Source organism: Lontra canadensis, unplaced genomic scaffold (assembly GCF_010015895.1).
Source record: "Lontra canadensis isolate GAN:19392208 unplaced genomic scaffold, GSC_riverotter_1.0 scaffold12, whole genome shotgun sequence".
NCBI lineage: Eukaryota > Metazoa > Chordata > Mammalia > Carnivora > Mustelidae > Lontra > Lontra canadensis.
Genome location: NW_022631006.1, coordinates 10415333 through 10441230, shown reverse-complemented (window position 1 = coordinate 10441230; position 25898 = coordinate 10415333). Strand labels below are relative to the sequence as shown.

The 25898-nt window shown below is 44.1% G+C and overlaps 1 protein-coding gene across 1 annotated transcript in view; it reads left to right on the top strand.

Annotated features, from left to right (window-relative positions):
- Nucleotides 1–25898, top strand: part of GLDN (gliomedin) — a 57043-nt gene that overhangs the window by 8263 nt on the left and 22882 nt on the right. The window contains exon 2 of the mRNA XM_032856488.1: nucleotides 20639–20690. Coding sequence (XP_032712379.1) covers nucleotides 20639–20690 — 52 coding nt within the window. The remainder of the gene's footprint in view (nucleotides 1–20638; nucleotides 20691–25898) is intronic.

Below are 25898 nucleotides of genomic sequence, written 5' to 3'. Positions count from 1 at the left end.
AGGGACATGTGTAAACACAAGTGGGCCGAGACTGAGCACCTGGACCCACGAGAACAGAGCAGTTGTGTTGACCACGTGAATGGCATTCCTGTCTTTCCTTCAACCTCTATGCCAGGGACGGAAAGAATTTTTTGCCTTTGGAACTCAAAGCCACATGCCCCCCTGGAAAGGCACTACTCCCCAGGCCAGCCCGCCTGTTAGTGGCACTGCCCCCAGACCACGGGCTGAGAGATCTTCAGGCAGAGGGCCCTTTCTGGGTGAGTTCCAGAATGACTTCTCAGATCATGAGGCTTCCAATGTCAGGAGGTTTTTTATCATCCCCAATGCCCTTGTCCCAGGATCTGTTCTACCGCTGGCCCAGGCTCACCAACAACACAGTACTCCTGCCACCTTCAGCCATTGCGTGGCAGCCCTAATTTGAGCAACCTGGGATTCCTTCCTCACTCTCAGATTCTCAGCCAAATTCTCCCTCCCTGATGCTTCCCTGAATACGTTGTGGTGGTGAGCACAGCGAACTAGGTAGTCAGATGGATTCATATCCTAGGCCCACAGCCTTGTACCTGGGCGACCTTGGATGAGTCTTAACTGCTCCAAACTTCAGTTTCCTCACCTGCAAGCTTGAGATAATAACGTGTACCTCATACTGTCCGTAGAGGGGTTAAGGGAAAGGAGGTAGGTCAAGAATAGCACCTGGTGTAATCAGATTCCAGGAGCTCTTCGTTATTGCGTTATGAAGATTTTTCACTCTTACTTTCGTGTTAGCCCTTCTTGCCCCATTATCTCAGCATCTTCTTTCTGGATTTATGGTTTATCACAAGTTTCCTCAGAATGCCAAGTTTTCTGCTCACATGTGCTTTGTCAGCTACTGCTTCAGGATCATATTTGGCTTCTTGATAGCAGACTGACATCACACCAGCCTAAATCATCTTGTCATGAAAGCAAAATGGAGTTAACCTTGATGGGATGACAGGGCTTCTCAAACTGGTCAGGATTTCCCAGGCCCCCATCCCTTCTACACGGCCACTGATGACAAGCTTTGACACCCACTACGATAGAATCATCTTGACCCCCTTTCTGAGTGGCTCAGCTGTTGTCATCTCCTACTGCTTACTGTCAGTGGCAGTCCTAAAAAATGTTTTGGTTTCTTTCATTTGGAAAACTGACAAAATGTGAGCTTAAGGTAGCGCAAAAACAACTTCCAAGAAAGAAAAACAATTTACTTCTTGGGGTTTCATGTTCTCCAGGATTGGATTACCTATGTGGAAACTGTCAGAACAGGCTTCAGATCTGACACAACACATTTATCTGAGAAAAAAAAAAAAAAAAATTTTTTTTTTTTCTCCTCTCCCCCCACACCCCCCCCCCCCCCCCCGCCTCCCCCATCGCTCCCATAGAAGAAATCCTTGGTCAAATTTCATTGACATTTAAGCTTAATTTACATGCATTTTATCTACAGACTAAAGGTCATGTTGTGTGAAATAAACTGAAGTTTTCGGTTGTGATTCTGCTACAAAGAGAGCATTTTTCAGCCCATCAGTTGCTTTTATGTAGCTCTTTGGGTTTTAACAGCTCTGTATTTTAAGTAGATATAATTTACTTCTAGTTTAACTAAAGTTCAACCACAATTTTCTTTACTGAAAGGTAGAGTTAAAACAACAAGACCAACTGAAGATCATTCAAAATGCAATTTGTGGAGTTTGTTCTGAATGCAATAGGTAGAGTAACCTTTCATCTGCCATTCAGAAAGTTTCCTGTGTTCACCAAAGTGCTGGGAACTTTGGAGGCCCTGCCTGGCCTATATGTAAAGACGTGAAGTACTTGGGGAAAAATTGTGGCTAACTATGCCTGAGCTAAAATGATGAACTGACAACTGCAAAATAATCCCCTGGTTTTTCATTAACTTGATGGATGACTGTTGGAGTCTGGATTCATTTTCACTCAAAGGTGGAAAATGCCTTCTCCCTCTAGGTAGCACTTGAGGACCTTGGAAACAATCTCGCTGAAAATGGAGACCTTTAGGGGAAAATCCTTCATAGTGAGCTGTGTGGTAAGCATCAGGGCAGTCAAGAAGAGAGAAAATGAATTCCCACCAAAGTGATGAAGGAAGATTTCATGGAGGAGACAGACTTCAAGTGGACAATATGGGGTTGGTAAGATTTGGGCAGGCAAGGAAGGTGAACCATTCCAAGGACAGAGAAGAACTTACGCTAAGCTCGAGGGACTGGAATGACAATGGTCACAGGCTGGAAGAGCAAGTGACCAAGAAGATCTTCCCGCACTGGAGAGTTTGGGCTACGGGGAGGGGAATTCCTTCAATTTACATTTTTGAGAAGTTGAGAATGAATCTGATAGACAATTGGGAGCATTGTAGATCTTTCAATGGGAAGGAGTCATGAAGAAAGTGGTTTTGTAGGATTGGTCTTGTTTGTAGTGCAGGACAGGCCGGGGAGAGACCAGAGGCAAGAAGAAAGGTGGGAAGTTATTGCCTCGGTCCGGGCAAAAAAAGAATTGATGTCTGGCTAAGGTGGTGGCATCAGAAATGGAGAAGAAGATCTATATCCTACAAATACCAAGACAGAAGAATGAAATTAAACTGGTAACTAATTGGATATAAGAAAGAGAAAGGAAGTATCTGGTCCAGATCCATCCAACACTGAGAAGAGTGAAGACATCACAAGCAGAATTGAGGAAACACTGAAGCAGGTTAATTCAGAAGTGAGAATGCCAGGGGGCATCTGGGTGGCTCATTCAGTTAAGCTTCCGACTCTTGATTTCTGCTCCGGTCATGGTCTCAACGTTCTGAGATCAAGCCCTCTGTCGGACTCCATGTTGGGCCTGGGGCCTGTTTAAGACTTTTTCTCTGTCTCTCTCTTGTCCCCTCCCCACCCTCTAAAAAATAACTTAAAAAAATTTTAAGTGAGGTTGCTGAATTTGTTTTGAGATTAAATATGAGATGAAAAGAGAGGGAGAAAAATGGTGCAAAGAGAGGTAAACTAAGAAAAGAAAGCATTCAGGGAAATGAGAACATCCTGCTTCCAAGAACTCTGTGTTTGCTCTAAGAGAAAGGGCTTTACAAGCCTAAAAAGAAAAAGGCAGACCCAAAGCCTTTACAGTGAGTGCTAGAATCATACTATGTGTTTCCTCCTGGCTCCCTTTTAGGTGTTTGACCTTTGACAGGTCAAGCTCTCTGTGTCTCCGTTTTCTCATCCTTAAGAAGGCAATGACAGCAGTGTCTACCATAAAGATTTAATTCAGTAACTTATATAAAGTCTTTGGCGTGGTGTCCACAACTCAGTATGTGTTAGCTTATTATTACTGATATTTTAGTATATCTCAAATGCTTCCTTTCTGAGCTTCAGGGAATTCTGAAACCTTGTAATAAAAATAATGCCAATTGAATCAACGCAATTTGCCAAAGAAAGGGCAGATCCTAGGATGACTCTAAAGTTTGGAATCTCAGGAATCTTTGGAATACATATATACATATATATATGTGTGTGTTCCAATACATATATACATATACACACACACACACACACTATATATATATATATTTTTTAGGGAATTTAATTATATTAAATATAATTTGCAAATATCTTTATTCATGTCCAACGTGAACTCATGCATTTATTCTTTCACTGACCAAAATTTTTTGAACCCTATAGGAACAACATATTTGTCAAACCAATGATCCCATTGTGTTCCAAGGCTAATAGAATCAATAATTATTTTGTGGGTGAGCATCTCGTCCCTAAGGACCTCCTCTAAATGTTTTCTGGAATAACCACTTATAGCTATTCCCTGATACAAAGAGGAAGGAAGAGGGGGCTGAGCAAGGAGTAGATTGATAAAATATCTTCACAGATGTTTTTGCTATGTACAAAGAATGCCACAGGGCAGAGTCTGGGGATAATGGTTTAATTCTTTGTCCATTCCCCCATCACTGACAAGTTACTTGTTATAGTTTATAAATACTTTTCTGACTAAAGTTAAGGATAAGAATGCTTAGATAAAAATCAGAAATTATCTGAAGATGCCTGTTGAAGGGAACAATGTGAACACAAAGTGTTGTTATTAATGGTTGGTGAAAGATTATCCCAGCAACACTCATGCTTCAGAGAGCTCCATTAGAGGCCAGGAGGGGACAAGTGATTCTCAGTCACTTCAAAACACTTATCTTTTCCTTCCCTAATTCCTTCTGCACTTATATATCTGTACCACACAAACTAAAACTCTGTGCACAGTTTCGGTCTCCAATTTGTCACCTTCAGTCACCTTGTCTCTTTAAATACATCTCACCATTTTTTGCTATGCTTCTAGTGAGGTAGTTGACAAATACCTCTTCACTGATGAATTCATCTACAACTCAACAAGTACACATCTAAAGAAGGTATCTGTCAGTTTCTGAATCTGGTTTCTTGCCCTGCTGAGAGTTTTGAAGGTGTGCCCTGGGGCATTTTTAAAATTCCTTCCTCAGAATTCATGCTACTCACCAAATAGGAGATGGTGTCAGGTATCGGTAAGACTTAGAGACCTACTCTACCTGTCAGAGATTTGTTCATTCAATATGTGGTTATTGAGCACCTACTATGGCACTGTTGTGGTTGTGTGTGAAATAGTCTGAAGAAAGCCTACAAATCCCCGTCCCCTTGGACTTTATGTTCTGGAAGGGAAGGGCAGGCAAAAACCAAAGTACATAATTATCTACAGTATTAGAAGGTGATGAATGCTATGGAAAATGATAAGGGAGGGGTGACGATTAGAGAGGAGGAAGATAAAGATGGAATTATAAGTCATGTGGGTGGGGAAGGCCCCACTGAGAAGGTGGCATATGAGCAAAAACTTAAAGGAGGAGGAAGTGAGCCATGTGGATATATGAGGAAGGGACATTCAGACAGAGGGAACAGCAAGTGCAAAGGCCCTGAGGAAGGAAAATGGAGCAGAGAGAGTGGGAAGGAGAACTGGGTCAGAAAGGAGGTGAGAGAGAAAACTGGAGAACAGTTCACATGTTGCTTTGTGGGCTGTTGAAAGGACACTGACCTCAAGGGGGAGTCTTTGGAAGATTTTAGGCAGAGGAATGGAAGAAGTGACCTACCTTTTCAAGGAAATCACTATGATTAGACTAGACTCTGTGTGGGGTCGGGGTGGGCAGTGGAAGCAGGGAGGCTTTCTATGTAGCTGCTGTGATAATCCAAGTGAAAGAAGAGAGTGACTTAGATCAAGGTGCTGGCAGCAGATACGGTAAGGAGTAGATATGGTAAGGAGTGGACAGTGTCTACATATGTCTGATGGTCAAACTGATAGAATTTTCTGACAGCCTGAATATAGGTGTGGGGGTAAAAACATGTTAAATGGCCTCAAGGTTAGTGGCCATTAACTGAGACAGCAGAACTACAGATGTTTTTGGGGAATATCAGGAGTTCAGTGTGGGGCATGTTAACACTAAGATTTCCTTTAGAGGTCCACATGAAGAAGTCGAAGAGGGAGCTGCATACAAGTCTGGGAAGGGGCCCCAGTAGGAAGTGTCCCCAGGTTATAGTAGAAATGCTGAATATGAGGATATTCATTACCTGGACCCTGGGAAGCTCTAACCAAGAATCTTCCCACTCCATATTAAACTCAGACTGTTTAAAAAAAAAAAAAAGTCTTTGATAAACAACGAAATTAAACCAATTAACTGTATTGTGAGGCTTTTGTGCCTAGAGATTTTCTCTTACCCTTATAAGCACAGGGCCTGGCTTATCAAGTTTTTGTTGATGAGTACTTCTAAGTCAGTTAGAAATATCTTAGAAGTTTAGCAGAAGCCTTTAAGCAAATAAGTAATTTGTAAGTTAATATAACAAATGCTAAGTGCCCATTCTGGGCAGTGAGGGTGCACACTGTGGGTGATGAAGAACAAGAGAAGAACGCCCAACATACTTATTGGCTAGTAGGAAGGAAGCACTTTTGACACAGAGCAAAGTATAATAGGACCCTCAGAGAAGTAAGACTAAAATCCAGTGGGTGGTCAGGGAAGGTTTCAAGAAGGAGGCGGCGTTTGAGCTAAGCCTGGAAGGGTGGGGAGGACTTCACAAGGCAAGTGCTGGGCAGAAGCAAGAAGGCATTTCAACAGCAGGTTGAATGCATTTCTTTTAGCTTCAGCATGGTACAGGTCAACATAAAAATGTCTGAAGTCTTTGCCTTCATTGATGAAAATTATTTTGATTTTCCCTTCAATACTTTAAAAATGTTCTGGGGCGCCTGGGTGGCTTAGTTGGTTAAGTGTCTGCCTTCAGCTCAGTTCATGATCCCAGGGTCCTGGAATGGAGTCCCGCAAGCCTGCTTCTCCCTCTGTCTCTGCCTGCTGCTCCCCCTGCTTGGGGAAAAAAAAATGTTACCCCACTATTTTCTCACTTGCTTTGTTTCCAACAAGAAGACTGTTGTTATCCTTGTCTTTGTTCCTATGTATGGATTGTGTCTTTTTTCCTCTGGCTACCCCTAAGATTTTCTTTTTAATACATGTCTAAGAAGTTTTATTATGATATGCCTTAGTGTCATTTTCTTCATGGTTCCTGTGCTTGGGTTTTGTTGAACTTGAAGGAGATAATAGATTTATAGTTTTCTTGAAATCTTGGAAAGTTTTCTGCTCTTATTTTTTCAAATATTTTTCTACCCTCCTCCCCACCCTGCCAATCATGGACTCTGATTACACATGCATTGGGCTACTTGGAGTTGTCCCACAGCACATTGATGATCTGTTTACTTTTTAAGTCTTTTTTTCTGTGTGTTCCATTTTGGCTAGCTGATATTACTTTGTCTTCACATTCACCAAACTTTATTCTGCAATGCCTAATCTGATTTTAGTCTCATTCAGTGCACTTTTCACCCAGACATTGTAATTTCCATTGCTAGAAGTTTGAGTTAGTGTTTTTTATATTTTTTATGTTTCTACTTAACATGTTCAGTCTTGTCTTTAGCTTCTTGAACGTTTGGAATACAGTTAAAATAACTGTTTGGTTGTCTTTGTTTCATAATTCATTTATATAATTTCTGGGTGAGTTTCAGTTGAATGATTTTTTTCCTCCCTCATTAAGGGTTGGTTCTGTTTACCTGCTTCTTTGCAGATCTGGTTATTTGTTATTGGTTGCTAGATGTTGTGAGTTTTACCTTGTTTTGGGTGCTTATAGTTTAATTAGGCACTTAGCTCTACACCCAGCACGGAGCCCAACATGGAGCTCAGTCTCATCCCTGAGATCAAGAGTTGGACATTTAGCCAACTGAGCCACCCAGAGGACCCAATTAGGCACCCTTTAATTATACCAAGGGGAAGAAAACGCATGGCCTTGGGTAATTTCCACGTGGTTGACAGGTCACTGAGGCTTTGAGAGGTTAAGTTGCTCAAGATCACAGAGCCAGCGAGTAAAAGAACAGGAATTCAGATCAGATGGAGCTGGATCTGATTCCAAAGCCTGTGTTCTTTGTACCACACCTTGTGGCCTTGGGTATTTCCTGTCTTTTCATTTTGTTTCTAGAGTTTCTTTTGAAGGTGGTTGAAAATTTTTCATTTCATATACTCACATCTATAAAGCCTTTCATTTATAGGCTCTTCTTTTGCTTTTATGCTTAGAATGTTGTTCCCCACCTCAAGATCGTAAGATCAGATCATCCCCTCTGTTTTCTCATAGTTACATATAATTTCATTTAGAAGCTATTCCATTAGATTCACATGTGTTTGAACTATACACAAATAAAAACGAATGTTCTTTTCCCTTTAAGAAGCAATTGGCCAGAATTAGTCAATAGATTGCTGGATGTGAAAATAGGCAATTCATTACAAGATAACTTCTTGAAGTATGGGCAAAGATTTGAGCTTAATAACTTGATTTAAGTTACCTTTTTTTGTTTGTTTATTTGTTTAAATGATGGGTGCTGTGGAGAGAACTGTCTCAGGATAGATACAATGTCACATTGTCTCTGTGTTTGCATCTGTCTCCCATTTGGTAGAAGAAAGAACGTGTTCTGAGCCTTCTCTGGGAGTGGCCCAGGTTTCTGGTTCTGGAGCTGGGTCAGCCCATTGGTGCGAGGAGTGCTGTTTGCTGCCAATGACTCTCCCCCAGCCTCTCAACAGAAGGAAAAGCAAAAGGTCTGGCCATTCCCAAGCAGCAGCTACTTGAACAGCAGACAGGATGAGATTGAGAACCTGGGGTATGTTGGTGCCTGAGGGGTGCCTGGTAGAAGAAGGGAAAAGCTTAAGAAGGGGGTCATAATGACCAATGGCAATTTCTGCTCATTGGTTTAGGGAGCTTATTGATTTGTCTGGCTGTTTTTATAAATCTTACTCCATTTTACATTTTAAAGCTAGCAACTAGACTTTAGTCTAATTTTTTTTTTAATGACATGAATTAATGATTTTTTGAAAAGTAGAACCACCTTATTTATGTGCAAATCATGAAATATCTTTATATAACATCAACACAAACATAAAAAGTTGTCTTTATGAGGGCATCATTACTCCGCCCAGCTCCTCCCTGGTTAAGTATTGTCATGAGTCCTATTTTGTCAAGGGTCCGGGTCACTTCTACAAGGTCCTGAGCAGTCAATAAGAAATATCAAATATCTGCCACCACTGTTTGACCTGAGGTCAGAGCCCAGAGACATCCTCGAAGCACACCCAAGGGAGGAAATGCTCCTTCAGGAACTTAAACTGCACATTTTCAGATGTTCCCAGTGTTAATAAATGTCCCCAGGCCCTGATCCCAGCTCAAAGCCATTTTGCCAGAGACGTCAGTGAGGATGTTTGCTGGAACCACCTCTTCCAACTGGGATTGTTGATGAGTCCTGAGCCCAACCCAAGCGGCTTCAGTTTCTGTGGGTTTGCGCACAAGAGGGCTGGCCAAGACTTGTGGGTGGACTCTAAACCAGCACTCTTTAATTATTTGTTGGGCATGTTGTTAGAGTCTGGGCAGTGGCTAAGACAGGGTGAGAAGGAGGGTGGCAGGAGGCTGTACAGTCTCCAGCAATTCAGTTCAGTTCTATAGACCCTACTCTGCAAAAGAAATGTTCCAGGGAGAAGACATCCAACCCCTGCTTGGAGGGCAGACTAGCCTCCACCCCCACCCTAATCCATTTAGTAAAGCAAGAGTAGCTGGTAAATAGCATGTTCTCCCCATGGCATTGGATTTTCACTGATGTTTGAGACTCCCTTACATGTCAGCACCCCAGTCTCTGCCTAGCTGACCCAGGCCCTAATCAACTGGATGCAGAGCTCATGCAGTTGCTTCTATTCAAGAGAGCATGAAAGGTTTAGGTTATTTCCCTACATGCCAGGGGAATAGCAATTGTTTCTGGTTTTACAGTGATGTTAATGAGGGCAGGAAGCGGACAGCCATGTCTCAGGAACCCTATTAGGATAATCCTGGCAGCTCCAAGCTCCTGTTTTCTAGGCTTTAGTGGCATGTCTGCCAAAATAAAGTTATCTTAAACAAACAGGCATGAAGATGCTAGATGTTCACTTCTCATAAACAATGTTAGTGCTGGTCAGAAAGAAATAATATCATTGGTTGAGGAGTACATTCTCCTTCTAGCTGAGTGAGTAACCAATTATGAAGGACTTATTGAGCATCTACTTTGTGCCCAATGCCATTCCAATGCTGGGAACCAGGACTAATGAGTCAGTAGGGCATAAAGAAAAAAGGATTGAACAGTCCCTACCAATGAGCCCATCTTGTTGAGAAGCCAGAGCAACACATGGGAAGTGTGCCAACAACTATCCATATCGTGATGTTGCTGGGCTCAAAAGGGGCACGGTTGGTGGGAACAAAGGTCTTTGGGGAAGGCTGGGCGGGGTTTAGTTGGACTTTCAGGATTCCAGTCTGGATAAACTGACAGGAGAACTTAGGCCCGAGGCCATTGGTGTGGGATGGCCAGGGCTTGCTTATTTGAACTGACAGATGTCTAGACCTTTGGCTGATCTTCCTTTGGGTCTGCAGGAACAAGTTCATACCCAAGAATTTCAGCCCCATACAAGGCAAACTCCACCTTCCCCTTGGGCCACCATGTCTTGGCCCCAGTGTGAATTCTTGTCTTTCATGGGGGTGAGTCCACGGTGGCTGACCTCAGCTTCAGGCCCCACAAAGGATTTCGCCAACACCTGTGGTCCAACCCTCCAGCAGCTGGGCCCCCACACTCAGAACCCCATCTCCACAGTCAATGGCAGGCTGATTATCAGCTCCGGGGAGCTGTTTCTAAAGGATCATTTGTATGTGCATAATAGCAGCAATTTGCATAATTACAGGGAGTCATAAAGAGTATTCAGTTGTCCAAGGAAAATGGAATTTAAGTTACGGCATAGGTCAGATATGAGAGGTAACTTGGAATCTGAACAGTGTTCTGGCTAGCAAACCATAGACTTTAATTGGGGAACAAAGAAGCAGCCACCGCAGCATACTTTGTTTAAGCAGGGCTCAAACCAGAGCAAGCTGGGGTGGATGGGCAGGTTTGCTCTCTTACTTTTTCATGAACCATTTCTGAGAGTAAAAGGTGAAGGAAGGTAGTTCAAGAGGGGAGCCAGCCAACCACCCTCAGTTTCGTGTTCAGATGAACAGTGTTAACTCACTGCAGTTAGCGATGCTCCTTCTGATGAGAAACACTTTTCACTAAACCTTTCGCTTTTGCACAGAAAAGATTTCTTAAGATTGATGCATTTTCAAATAGTAAAAAATCTAATATCCTATTCATATTCAAACCAAATTAAAGCAAAAATTTGGGGAAAAGCCTTTGGCAAAGGCTCAGCAGTATGAAAAGGTACCTGTGGAAGAAAATGGTACTCAGCTCTGGAAGCTAGCTGAGTGAACCTGGACCAGCTACTCCACTTACTCTCTCTGGTCCTCAGCTTTCTCTTCCATCCTCCCATGACTCTAGGTCTCTGGGTGTCCCTCCCCACCTCCTCTCTCCCCCATCTTCCGATTGGAGCAGAATTTGAAGTCATGTCTAGTCCAAAGCTCTCATTTCACAGATAAATAAGGCCAACCTCACCCCAGTTCACCCAGAGTAGCTCAATTTTTTTGTTTGTTTGTTTTCTATTTTGGGTTTTGGCAATTTATATGGGAAAAAGAAAAATCCTATGACTAATGAACACTTTGAAAATCACTGGGCTAGACAACTGTTCTTGTCCATTCTATGTTCATTTGCCTAAAAGCAACAGAGGTCTGAGTTATTCCAAGTGTTGGGAATAATTGTGAATGTTGTACCCGAGTTTTCACATCTGAGAGACCCACCAAGGAGCCAACACCAATGCAATCACATGAGGGTTTATTCAACAAGCTTAAGCTTGGGCCCAAGTATACCCGACACAGCGGAGTAGGGACTTGGACCCCGAGCTTAGTTAAGGCAGGGGTATTTATGGGTTCCTGTTACTAAAGCAGGTTGGGGATTCCTGTAACTAAAGCAGGGTGGGGGTCTCTGGAACCAAAGCAGGGTGGGGGTTTTTGTTACTAAAGCAGGGTGGGGGTCCTTAGAACTAAAGTAAAGTAGGGGAAAGTTCAGCCCTTGGGCACAGGGGTCTGAGATGGCTGCCGGAGCTAAGATAGCTGTACTTATACTAAGGCTAAACCTGAGGTGGTTTGGCCTTAATTTTTCTCGGCCTCGACAGTGAAGGTATGATGTTTGGGTTCCCAGGGAAACCTGGGCCATTAGACCCATCTTTTGAGTTCACATAATGTTTGCATGCTCTCTCTCTCCCACTAAATTACTAAAAACCTAACAAAGTAAAAATCAGTCATTATCCCAACATATCTTTTAAAACTGTATTCATGAAGAAATTAAAATCTCCTTTTCATTCCCCTGGTCTCAGCCGCCAGGGGAAAAAAGAATCTGAATAATTGGTTCATGATGCTCCCAGCTTTTCCTTGCGCTTATCTACACATGTCTAGATATCCTTTTTTAACCAGAAAAGTTGTATTGTATGTTGTGGCTCTGACTGTACCTTGTTAAAGACTATGTTAAGGCTGTATTTCCAGCTGAGGACATATCATTTTACCTCATTCTTTTTCATCTGTTTATCAGCTGCCTTATTGACGAACATTTAGGTTGTTTGGGTGCTTTTGCCATCACAATGTTGCCATGAGCATTCTTGTCCGGGATATCCTTATGCTGAAAGGAAAACTGCAGGCCCCAAATGGCATTGCTTAGATCAAGTCACCAAACCAAGACTTAGTACCTAAACTAGCAGCAGTTTCAACACCCCCCAGACCCCCAAACTCCAAGGAATGTAACCTTTAGCTAGTCAACATGGTATTTCCTGGCCAATACTAGGAAATTTACTGACAGACCCCCTGCTTCTCCCCTTAAGAGGGCAACCTTGCCTAAACAATGCATTCCTTGCTAATAAATTCCTGTCTTCTTTTTTTAATGCTCTTTCTCTGCCTTTAAAACCCTTTCTTCTATTTAGCTCAGCAGAGTTCCCTTCTACTTGCTAGATGGGGTGCTCCCAATTCATGAATCATTTTAATAAAGCCAATTAAATCTTCATTCTACCAGAGCCTACAGAGGAACACTGACAGAAGTCAGTGAGAGGTTAAAATTCTTACCAGAATCAGTTCTTCTGAATCTCTGTCTGTAGTACCCCGTTAGGAGAGGAAAATAAAATACCATGTTGTGCCTTTCTTTTCAAATCCCAAACCATTGTTTGTTGATCCTTTTTTGCCCAAGGATGCTCACTCTCTTCTAGCTTGTCTTGTTTTGCCTAAACAGGTTTGGCTTTCTGCCTGACTGGGACAAGCAGATTGTTGGTTCTTTCTTTGGGCTGTGTTTGGGAGTGGCTCTGGATTTTGGGAAGGTAATAACCTTTGCACCCTCTTTGAGGACCTGTCTTATTCCCAAGGGATTATGCAATACCGCCAGAAGAATTTAAAAATTAGAAGTATGTGGGACGCCTGGGTGGCTCAGTTGGTTAAGCGCCTGCCTTTGGCTTGGGTCATGATCCCAAGGTCCTGGGATTGAGCCCACGTTGCATTGGGCTCCTTGCTGGGCGGGGAGCCTGCTTCTCCCTGTCCCACTCCCCCTTGCTGGTGTTCCCTCCCTCACTCTCTATCAAAAAATAAAATTTAAAAAAAAATTAGAAGTATGTATACAAAAGGAAAGAAACAAATTGAGAATAATGTAGCTGCACAGGTGGGCCAATCTATGATGTCATTTCAGTTATAAGCCAATTCTTGGAGGAATTGAGAGCAATGATCTAATGTTACAGATTTTTCACAAAACCTAAATTAGCTCTAGAGGCAAGTCAAAGTTCATCTATTCCTTTACCAGTCCCCAAACTTTCCTTGTTTATCTCAAAAGACTTGTAAATTATTGACCTCAGGAAACCCAAGTCCTTTTTAGAAGAACTTGTATTCTTTCTCTTGTTGGGTCCCCCCAAAATTGGGTACCCCAATAATGGGTCCGTGATTAAAGGAGCGAGACTGATACAAAGCGAAGGTCAAGCAAAGCTTTATTTCGCGCCAAGCATCAGGAATCAGACCCACCGTCAAACAGACCGGTCGGGGCCGTCCCTACAGAGAGGACGACCCCTCCCTGCTTTCCAGACTCTTTTATAGAGCAAAGGCCATGTGGTTGGGCCTGGCCACACACAGGTGGCCAATGTGATTGTAACCCACACAGGAAACTCCACAGTGATGCTAGGCGACCAACTGAATTACAATTTACCCTAGTGGATATTTGATTTAGCCTATCACACCTTGGCCAGGATTGGCGCCAAAAGGCTCCCAAAGGGCGGGGGCCCATACTCCTTGGTAGCTAGGAGACAGTATGCGCCCCCACTGATTGAATACCTCCTCCTGGCCTGACCCACCCTTGTATTTGGACTTTGTTACCTGGGACTGGTTTCCCGGACTTGCTTTTAAGTAAGTTCCCCTGTTGGGGGCAGGAGGGAGTCAATTTAAGTTTTACAACAAAATGGCAGTTCAACCGGGGTGGGGCCGCTCTGGCTGAAGAGGCCCTTACACTCTGTCCCTTGATGTATACATTTTATCATGTCTTTGAAATATAAATGCAAATCACAATCACAATAGACTGAAGGGCAAAAATAAAAGGGAATGAGGCGTTTTTAATTGTTTGTTTTTCTTTTGGATCAGATTAGTTTAAATTCTTATACCTCCTCCCCTCTAAACCCCTCACCCCAATACTAGACACCATCCCCAACTGATTCTGTATTTGATGCTGTAGAAAGTAACTCTCAAAATGATTTAACATATTAAAAAAAAAAAAAAGAAAGTAACTCCCACTGTTATTGTTCCAATGTCCACCTACATAGTAAATGGTAGTTTAAATGTCTGAATGGCCCTCTAGATTCTGAGCTCTAAATGTACAGAAGTGTGCTCAGTTTTCTCACCTGTAAATTGGGACAATATTTTTCTTTTATTATAAATTAAGTGTAACTACATGTGAAGCCCCTAAAATCAACTTTCGCAATGTCAGTTTTTATATCTTCCCATCAGAACAAGATACAAGAGAAAACTGTGTTAGTCATAACTCTGCAGAATACAGGAAAATATTTAAACCTGAGAATTTCACATGCGTAGTAATGTTGGAAATATTAACCTAAGATTATCCCCCAACGTATTTCCTTATTGATCCCAGGATATTGAGTTGTTCCAGGAAAGGGAGGACACAATATCTTCTAAACAGATAATTTGTTATTGTGGCTATGATGAAGTTCTAGGACCTAGGTGAGGTTCAGTGGGGTGAGGTCCAGAGCTGATGACCAAGAAAGAATTCTTGAGACATTTTTGGTGCAAAATGGTGGTTTATTAAAGCATGGGGACAGGACCCGTGGGCAGGAAGAGCTGCTGCCCTGGGTTGTGAGGGATGGCAGGTTATGTACCATGTGGTTGGGGGAAGGTAAGGGAAAAGGAGGTTTCAATAGAACTTTCATGTGCTAAAGAGGACCTAAGATACCTGAGGTCTTGCTGGTGTCAAGGTTGTTTTTCCCTTTTAGCAAGCCATTGACATTAAGATAGTTGGGGCATTCTTAAAGAATGTGACATTTGTCCCACCCAGGAGTGGGGGTGAGGGGGAAATTGCAAGGTTTCAGCCTTTTGCTTTGTCCTCAGCCAGCCTTTTGCTCCCTCATCAGTTAGACCCATGTAACATAAAATTCACCCTTTTAACCCTTTTAAAAGTGTACAGTTTTGGGGCGCCTGGGTGGCTCCGTGAGTAAAGCCTCTGCCATCAGCTCAGGTCATGGTCTCGGGGTCCTGGGATCGAACCCCGCATCGGGCTCTCTGCTCAGCAGGGAGCCTGCTTCCTCCTCTCTCTCTCTCTGCCTGCCTCTCTGACTACTTGTGATCTGTCAAATAAATAAATTTTAAAAAATCTTTTTTTAAAAAGTGTACAGTTTTGTGGTACTATTTACATTTGCAGTGCTGTACAACTATCAACACTCTCTAGTTCCAGAAATTCTGCATCGCCCAAAAAGAAACCCTGACCCCCTTGAGCAGGCACTGCCCCTTCTTTGCCCACCCCACCACCAGGTCTTGGCAGACTATTAATCTTCTCTTTCTATCGGTTACACATACTTAATCTCATCCCAGAAAATTGATTTAAAATGCAGTGCTCTTTGAAATTTTCAAGACACAAGCTTTTAAGAGAGAAAAGTTTTTAGGAGGTCTTCAACTTAGCTTCCAAAGATAGAAGCCACTTTGATATTCTGCTGATACATTTTTTCCTTTCTTTTTTTTTTTTTTCAAGGAAGGGAGAGGTGGGGAGGGGCACAGGGAGAGAGACTCTTAAGAGGCTCCATGCCCAGCTTTGTGAAGTAGCTCCTTTCTTACTTCTCTACTTGATAAACCTTTGATCCTTCTTCTAAATGGATTGTTCTTGAATTCTTTCTCAAGCAAAGCCAAGAACAGTCATGGTGAGGAACCCAAGACCCTTCCTCCCATTTTTGGCTGTCTTTTCTCCCATGACCCACACGTTGTCACTGCTAAGAACAAGTCCCCATACAACGTGTCCCTCTCTGTTACTGTATTGATCTTCCCATTCGGGAGATATCCCCGACAGGCCATGGTGTCTCTTCTGGGGAGGTGATTCCACCCCGTTGACATGTTGACCAAGGGTGCACTAAGCCTGAGCACTCAGGGGTGCCATTCTTTATATTGCTCTGAGGGTGACAGCCATTTGTTCCCATAAAATGTGTCCTCCAGATAGTGTCCGTGGGTTGGGGTGGGCCTTCCCACAACTGTTATGGAGCTTTTTCTGCATCTCACCCATCCTCCTCCCAATGCCATCAAATTCTCACGTCATAAACCCAGGTTAGCAATTTATTGTCAACTTCTGTCAAGTAAGATCTCCCTTCAAGACCACTGACTTACTTTTTTACTTGAAATGTATCTCCCCAGTGGAAAAGTTCTAGGTCTGGAAGCAGGCACTATTTTATACTCAAGGGATAGAGACAAAACAGCAAATTCTCTCAAAATTCTTCCATTCTTTGGGAGGCAGGAGTGGATAATAAATAAAAGCAGACATTAGTAAGATAATATTGGATAGTGATGAGCGTTACAGAGAAAACAAGCCGGGTGAGGTGATGGAGAGTGGCCGCTAGGGGTATTTTCAGCTGGGGAGTCAGGGAAAGTGTTCCTGATGCGGTGACATTTGAGCTGAGTTCTCAGTAAAGATGTGAGCACTGCCTACAGGCGCAGCAAGGACCAGAGACAACGGTCAGTACGACTGGAGCAGAGTGACGGGGAAAGTGGCAGCAGCTGGACTCTGTGGGGGAGCAGGGCTACATCTTGGACCGACTGTGCCTGACACCCCCAGGACAGTGAGCTGGAAGGCCTCTTCCAGCTTCACCATTCTTAAGTCCTAAATTAAGATTTAGAAAGCTCTCTATGCCAAATGTGATTCCATAATTTGACAACCTAGGTTGTGTGACAACCCATTTTGAGTTCTTTTATTCTGATCCAAGCTCTTAATCACTATCAGAAAGACAGCTTCTGACTTTCTATGGCCACAACTTTTCATTCCCTATATTTCCCCCACCACAACCTTATATAGCCCAAGTCTGTTCAAGGACTATTTCTGCATGAACATTAACACAATTTACTGGTAAATAGCTAAATGGACATTTAGCATATAAATGGAGCCAAAAGGTCGGAAATGAAAATTCTTTCTTCATCGTCTTTTATAGACGCTGTGCCTACCCCAGACCGGTGATGAGAAGGAAAGAGAAAGGCTAATTTTCCCTATTGATGCTTCTGTTGTTTCAAACTACTCCCTCTGCTGTGATCCCCCAGGCAACAAATGAAGCATTGTGAAGTCTTTAATGGTTCTCTCAATGGGCAATTATACATTTTTTAAGATAAAAAATCTTGTCCATAGTGCAGCTGATTACATTCATTTATGAAAATGACTAAAAATAGCGAGTCGAAATTTCTTCTGTCTGGTTCTGTTGAGGGAATCATCAGAGCAATAATTGAAAGCACAGTAGACCTGGCATCAGAAGTTGAGGCCAGCTCTGATCCCAGCAAGTGATATGACCTTGAGTACACGATGTCACTTCTCTATGCCTCTGTGTTCTTACTTGTATGAAAGAGAGAGGAACACCACACAATACACTTTGTCTCACAGCTGATGGGGCTGGGGTGTTACAGGAAGAAGCACCTCCAGTTTTTTTCCGGGGGTGGGGGGTTGAGGGAGGTGGGGAGTGGGTGCGGGATATACATGTTTGTTTTACGATTCGTCTTTAAATGGTGCGCATTTGCTCTATTTGTGAGATGTATGTTTCACAATACATTTCTAAAGCCGTCAATAACTATCTATAGATACACTTGACAAAGTAGACGCGGTATGAGTTTTCAGCTGGATCTCCTAGCAAACAGACTAAGCCTAGGTGGAAGGCAAAACAGTCTTTCCCCTCCGATCAAAACATGTTCTTTTAAAATAGAGTTTAACTCAAAGAATGATCAGTGAAAATTTCCAATGAAACAAAAGGGCGTATCATGTTTCCTATGGCCTCCTCCCACCCTGGTCCTCCATCCCTGCCCCACCCTTGAGGCTTTTTAGGTTTCTTTCATAAATACTCTGGAAAGCCAAAAACAGAATCTTGAAAGCAACAAGAGAGAAGCATATAGAAATATTTGTGTGCACAGTACTTTTTTTCTTTCTTTCTTTTTTTTTTTTTTTTTTTTTACGTAAATGAGAGGCCATTACACATGCTGCTCGGTACTTTGCCTTTTTTTTTTTTTTCCATTTATCTTGGAGATATTTCAGTGTCATTCTTACAGATTTAAATTTATTCTTTTTCACTGAATTGCATGCTGTGGTTATGCTGCCCTTCATTCCATAGGACCCTCTGATAAATATGGAGTTTGTTTTTGCTCTCGTCCACATTTCTGCAATGACTGTCTTTGTACTTCTCTCTCCTCACGCATATTTGAATATACCTGAAGACTATTCCCAAAGTGCAATTGATGGATCAGAAGGTAGACCCACTTACATTTTAGTAGTTATTGCCAAAATGCCCTCCAGTGGGATAGTATGCCTTCACTTGATCAGCAGGACGAGAGAGTGGCTTTCCAGCTGCTCCCATGATAATCTGTTAGTCTTTTTATTAACAAATCGAAGAGGTGGGAAATAACATTTCATCATTTGAATGTATTTCTTTAACTGTAAGTGAAAATGACGCATCCTTTTGCTTTTCTCTGAAGTTTCTGTTTGGGCCTATTGTCCATTTTTCTTCTGGTTTCTTGTTCCTTATTGGTTTGTAAGAGCTCTTTAGATACTAGCCTTTCACAGTTGTTTTTCAAGGTCTACGGTTCTCATTTGTTATTGGCTTGTAGTATTTCACCTTTTGCAAAAATTTTAAATTATTAGTCAAATTAATACATTCTTCCTATATAGTATGGGGGTTGTTTCTTTCTTGGAATAGTCTTTCCTACTCTAATGCCAGTATGAATTTTTCCCCCAGGTTTTCTTCCAGTGTTTTATCTAAGTTTATTTTTCACTTTTAACTCTTTTATCGATATCGCTTAATGGACTTATTTAGTGTAAGGAGCGAAGTAAGGATTCAACATTTTGTTTTTCCCCCGATGTCTAACCTGCTGTCTCAAATCCATTTATTTATTTATTTATTTATTTATTATTTTATTTATTTGACAGAGAGATCACAAGTAGGCAGAGAGGCAAGCAGAGAGGGGGAAGCAGGGTCCCTGCTGAGCAGAGAACCCGATGTGGGGCTCGATCCCAGGATCCTGGGATCATGACCTGAGCCGAAGGCAGAGGCTTTAACCCACTGAGCCACCCAGGTGCCCCTCAAATCCATTTCTTAATAAGTTCTCTGCACAGTTTTGAAATGTCTCATTGGGGTCTAAAAATTACTGAATCTATAAGTTGAAAACAATTGGATGGTAAATTTATGAATTAACTCAGTCATTCCTGGCATATTTAGGGAACCATCTAACACAATAGCATACATAGCGTGTGCTTACTATGTGCTAGTTCCTGCTCTGAGTGAGTTGCATGTACTTGCTCATTTAATACACACAACCATGGTATAAGGTAGGTGCTGTTAGCTTCATTTACAGATAAAAACACGGAAGCACAGAAAGGTCACGGAACTGCCCTCCGATCACACTGTTTGTCAGTGGCAAAGCCACGATTTGAACATAGGCAGGTTGACCTCAGAATCCATGCTTCTGTCAACACTCTTTATTACCTCCACTGGGTGGAAGATACTCTTGAGTGTGCTTCCCAGATTGTTCTAAGAACTTCACATAAAATGATTTCACTTGCTCTTCACAACAATCCTCAGATGTAAGCACTATTCCTATCTCCATTTCGAGATGAGCAAACTGAGGCAGAGCACAGCTGGAAGTTAGAAAGAGAAAGGGGAGTGGTGAGATGAGTCCAGAGAAGGAGGAATTTTGTTCTGTGTCTTTAGAGCAGCAAGGAGTCACAACAGTATGTAAATCAGGGCTCACCCGCTCAGGTTTGGTTTTTGTGAAGTTCCCTGGGAGCAGCATGGAGAGTGGAGAGGGGGAGGGGCTGCAGAATGGGTGTGGGGAGACCAGACCCCGGGCTCAGACCATGCTGCAGGGTCCGCCTACCACAGGCGGCCATCCAGTGATGAGTAGGCTATACCCACAAGGCACGAGAATGACTGCCATCTGGGGCAGCATTTGTGTACCGGGGACAGAACTCAAGACAGGTGCTTATAGTATTTACACTTTTCAAAGGAAACCAAAGCGCCTGGAGGTTAAGTACCTTGCCTGTGCTCGCCCAGCTAGTGGGTGCTAACTCCCAATCACAAACCCTTCCCTCTTTACTCAACCCCCACGCAGATTGAGTCCTTCAGATGCTGGAGGGCTGACTCATGACAGCCTTGAAAATTGGATTTAGCAATTCCTTTACCATCCTCTCTTCTCAGAGCTGGAGAGAAATCAAGGAGATTTGATGGACGATATTAGTAGATGAGCTTCTATTATCATATATCACTAGGTCTTTTAAGAGTTTCTTTTTCAGTTGAGGTTAACTTTTCTTCAAACTTCGGCATGTTCTGTTGAGGTTACTTTGTGAATCCTTATAACTGCTTTCGTCCGGGTGAAGGTCAAGTTCGGGGCCCACTGTATTCTGTGGTGCTATTAACTACCCTCTCTCCCTGCAGATCCGAGTGATGGTGGACCTCTGCAACAGCACCAAGGGCATCTGCCTCACAGGTAGGCGGGCCTGGCACTGAGCGAGAGGGGTTCACACTGCACATACGTGGGCTCACCAAAGGGTCAGGGCAGAATGAATACCTAGGAACACTAAGGGTTATAAAAACACATGTTGGTTTACTTTTACCAGATTTTTAAAAAAGATTTTATTTATTTATTTGACAGACAAAGAGAGAGAGATCACAAGTAGCCAGAGAGGTAGGCAGAGAGAGAGGGGGAAGGAGGCTCCCTGCTGAGCACAGAGCCCTATGCAGGGCTCGATCCCAGGACCCTGAGATCATGACCCGAGCCGAAGGCAGAGGCTCAACACACTGAGCCACCCAGGCGCCCCTTACCAGATGTTTTTAATGAGCTCAGTATCAATTGAAATATAATTATGAAAAATAATATTTTTGGTATTACCATAGAAATATAGCCATGAAAAATAACTAGGTCTTGGATAATTAGAAACGTGTGGTACCTTGAAATGGGGCCATAGATGTTTTCCTTATTCACATGACTTTTTAAAAGAGAAAAAGAAGGGGTATTCCCTTATCAGAAGTAATTGTTTCCTTATACATATGGCATGAACAGGAAGTTCTAGAAGCAAACTGCTAATTAGTCAAGAAAACATTATGAAGAGTGCTCTGTGTGTGGTGTCTACTGTGTGCTAGGTGAGATGGGGGGTTATGTCACAGCTCTCCTCCACTCAGGAAATCAAGGACAAATAAATAAGAGGGAGGGAATCAACAAGGAGGCACAACAAGCCAAGGGACACAGCATGGCTAATGGGTTGGGTGGGGGAGGAGGAGCGTGCTGTTGATAGACAATGTACACCTGAACCTAGGTGTCCTGCCTCCTGCTAGAGGTGGGGGGGTGCCTGATTCCTGTCTGAAGGGGGAGTGCCTGATTCCTGCCTGAGGTGGTGGGGGGTGCCTGCCTCCTGTCTCCTGCCTGAGGGAAGTACCTGATTTCTGCCTGAGGGGAGCTGGGTGCTTGATTCCTGCTTGAGATGAAGTGCCTGCCTCCTGCCTGGGTCAGGGAGTGCTTGCCTCCTGCCTTCAGAAGCTTGGGGCAAGGAAGAACACAGACCCCAGATAGCTCACCTAATTTGTTTTACCCTAGACCAAGGAAGGCTCTGGCCAGGCCCAAGGATGGGCCTACGGAGCCTGATATCAGACACAGCTATTTCCATCCTCTCCCCCATTCTGAGGAAATGGGGGAATGATTTTTTGCATTAAAAGTCTACTATGGAGTAAATACACAGCTCTCATGAACTTTAAAACGTAACCAGAAGACTTTGAAGCCTGATGAAGCTTCTGTTGATCCTTCTCTGTGTCTGCCCTCAGGCCGTGGGGGTGTCCCACGGACAGGGCACACTGGTGGAGGTTGAGAAACCCTACAGTGTGCATCCAGCCGTGAGAAACCCCGTCCTGCATGCCAGCGTTCTCCCCATGACCGCCCATGACCTGCCCTGCACTGGGAGCTCAGTGCAAGTTTGGTGAACGACTAAACCGATGGTTTATGGAAGTGATTAAATTGGGGGCAGTGGGCTGGTGAAAAAGACATTTCCCTGAAGAACCTTGGGTCCAAGTCTGCCTCTTGTTTGCTTAGTTTAGTTTTAGCGAGAAAAGCTATAATCCTGTGGCTTCTTGGGAAATGCTAATTGAATTACTCAAGTCACATTTCGACCCTCAAAGAAAATTAAATCTCTTCAGAACAGCTTGGTCCTTCATTCTGAAACTCTTGTGTCTTACGCACCTTTCTTTCATCTTTGAAAGTCCTTTTCAGAGTTCCTCATGTGACAGTAACGAGCACTAGAGAAATGCTCAGATGGATGGAATTACAGGCACAAAAGTCCTGTTGAAAGGCACAGGAAAAGCCTCCTCCTTTTTGATATTTATTATAGAAGTGCTAGAAGGAGAGCCGGGCTGTTCAGTGAATGCTGGTGGAGCTGTCGAGACCACTTAGGGAAGATGAGGGGTGGGGGGTGGGGATCGCATCTGTGCTGGAAATGGGTTGAGGAAGTTATTCTTTGGTACCTCGAAATCTTTTCAAAAGCCAGCACCTTCTCCTTTCATGCCAGCTTGAAACTGAGCCCCCTTTTAACACAGAAGGCTCTTCAATTAAAACTTAGGTATGAAACGTACAAGTTGCCAAGCGAGGTTTTATCTTGGGACAGACCACGCTGTCTGGTCAGGGGGCAGAAAGGTGACAGGATCCAGGACTGCATTGGCAGCTACAGGGGGAAGGGCAGAGAGCCTTGGTCCAGAGCCCCAAGAAGATACTGGCAGGAGCGGCTGCCAGAGTGGACCCCGGGCTTGAGGCCTGAGGCCTGAGAACAAGATCCAGCTTTACATGGGACTCAGCTTTGAAAAAGCAGGCACTGTGACTCGAGGCTAGTCTAAGTGGGACTGCGAAACCCCATCCCTGTTCCCTTTTCTGGAGGCAGCTGTCAATGCTCTGGGGACAAGGACAGATGTATGCAGCCGGTAACCATCAGGCAAATAGTGAGGGCAGTTCAGGAGCTAGAGCAGGTAAGGGTTTTGTTAGTGCACATTTTGTGCTTTTGAGTATAAATGGCGTGCTTTTCTGGATGCATCCCATCCCAAAGCCCAGATTTCCTGATCCCAGAAACATATTTTCTGGAAAAGCAGGCGCCTTGAAGAAGGCAGTTTCTTGGGTTCTTCACTTCCAGTGGACTCAGAGCATAGGCTTTTTTTGAAAATCTCACAACTATGACATTACTGACCTGCTTATCTGGGCAGAGGCGCTTCAAATCCACATTGCCCATTCTCCTTATGGCCAAGGGGCTCCAACCCAGTGATGGCTCTCCTTACGGATCCTTACCCTATACCCCGGCAGACACGGAGAAGGGATCCCAGATGCCACGGAGCCTGGCCTCATGTCATTCTTTTCTGGCCTTCCAGAAATCTGTACTGACGGATGAGAACTGGCACTTGAAATAAAATCTATTGGCCATCCCTACTCTAAATCTTGAAGGTTGCCATGCCATGGTCCAAAGTTGAAATGCACCAAACAGATGGGATCGGACCAAAGCCGCAGTTTAGCGGAGACATGGGAGGAAAGATGCCTTTCCAAGTTAGGTGGCCTGAGACTGGCCCAGCGGTTGGTGGCAGGGGCAGCCGCAAAGGGTGTACCGTCGCACACAGGCTGGGTCCTGAGGCCTCCGAGCTGTGGCCAGGGCAACGCTGGTAAACTGACAGGCTGTTCTCAGGCACAGCTGGTGTTTGCTCATGCTCTCGCTCAGCCGGCCTCACTGAGCCACTAGCCTGTTGTTCTAGTTGGTAAGTTCCAGTTCCACATGCGAGAACTAGGGCCCTCTCAGGCCATCCCTGAAGGACAGCCAAGTACTCCTGACTCCCAGGGGAAAGGGGAGCCACACTCCCTTTGGCTAGAGCTCCCGTCTGGCCCTGAAGACTTGGCTGGCTGAATCCCAAGCCCTGGGGAGTCCCTGCTGGGAACAGGAGAGGAAGAGAATCAGGGCCAGAGGCCCCACAGGCGCCAGGCCTGGCTTTATCAGGCTTAGCGACTGAACCAGACCTCCCTTTCTGACATGTTTCTATTTGGATTTTTATTTGGGGGCTTCTTTGTGTTCCACTATTGCTGAGGCTTCGGGAAACCTGGTCATTCCTTCCTCATAACTGTCGTGCCTGTGTTTCTTGTCTACATTGAAATCCTTCTCTTTGCTAGCAGCAGAGCTTATCCGAGGGTGATGGGGGAGAAGCCAAGAAGTTACCAGTTATTGTAAGGACAGAGGGATGTATTTGTCAAGGTAGGTTAGGACTTATGGTAGTGATTAAACCATAAAATCTCAGTGGCATAACCCAGCAAAGGCTTTTTTTCTCCACAAAGTCCGGACACTCCAAGTTGGTTCTGGGGACTCCGGGATCCCAGTATTGCCATCTTGTGGTTCTGTCATGTCAATGCCAGTCACCACCACTCCTCTCTGATCTCTCTCAGCAGAGGGGCATTGTTTCGCCTTGCAAGACCATCCACAGACCTCCGGTTTACATAACTGAGGCCACTGTGGGTCAGTCTTAGATTTCAAGGAGAAAAAAACTCTAAGCGGCTCAGCTCCTCCAGCATCCACCCACTTCTCACCGATTCTGGTTAGGAATGTGGGTTGGGGCAGTCTGAGCCCTCTGCGGTAATGAAAATTCAGGGCGCCTTCTTCAAAAATCAGGAAAAGGGTTTCCTCCTTTCTTTAATGGTTTTACTCTCTACCTGCCATGGTGGGGCTTTTTATTTGCTATTTAGTGTCATACTCCTCAAGGTGAGGGATGCTCACAGAAACGGTACAGGCCCTCACAAGCACAGGAGACCCCACTCTGTGACAAAGGCATGTAGGACACATGTAGGGCCCAGGCCCCCTTCCGTGTGGAAGGTGGCAGCTGTCTCTAACCGGGTGGGGAATGGGGCAGACGCATCAGAATCTTGGGAGGCAGCAGAAAACTTGTCCTGAGGAAGCCAGGAGGCAGTGGGAAACAGGGAAACAGTGGGAGGCAGGACCACATGTGAACCAAGTCTCCAAGTCCCAGAGACATTCTCCATTGTCCCATCGCTCCAGCCCTGCATACAGTGCTAACATGAACTTGGCTATCCACATGTATCCCCAGGGTTTCTGTTATTCAAGAAGAGAAGAGTCAAGAGCTGAGAAAACATCCTGATAAACAGTTTTCTCAAGACCCATTTGGCACATACTATTTGAGATTTGACATTAGTATAATGACACATATTTGGGGCTTCTTCCAGGTGTAAGCAGCCTTTGGGCAGCTCTGTAGGCATCCCGAGTGGGTGTCAGGATACAGGCTCACCATCACTATAGCACTCTGCTTCTGGGTTCTTTGGAAGTGTTTGTCTCCTTTCTCTTCTGAAATTCTCTTCTGCATTAGGTTCAGGGCTCAGGACCTCCTGGATTCCCTCCTGTACCTTTGGTTCAGTCTTTCTTTCCTGGTGCCTCTTCTATCACCCACCTCCCTCCAGATGTGGTGTATGTACCCCCCTCTCTCCATCCCACAGTTTGGCTCAACATTTTACTCTTGCCCCCAGACTAATAGCTCTCAGGCTTTCTAGGGTCAGGGACCCCTTTCGGACTCTGTTGATAGTGACTGATTCTTTTTCCAGAGACGTTTCGCATCTGGTCGGGATTCCCCAGGACCACCTGCTTCCCAGTCACCTGTGGTGCCTGGTGAAAAAGCACTTTCC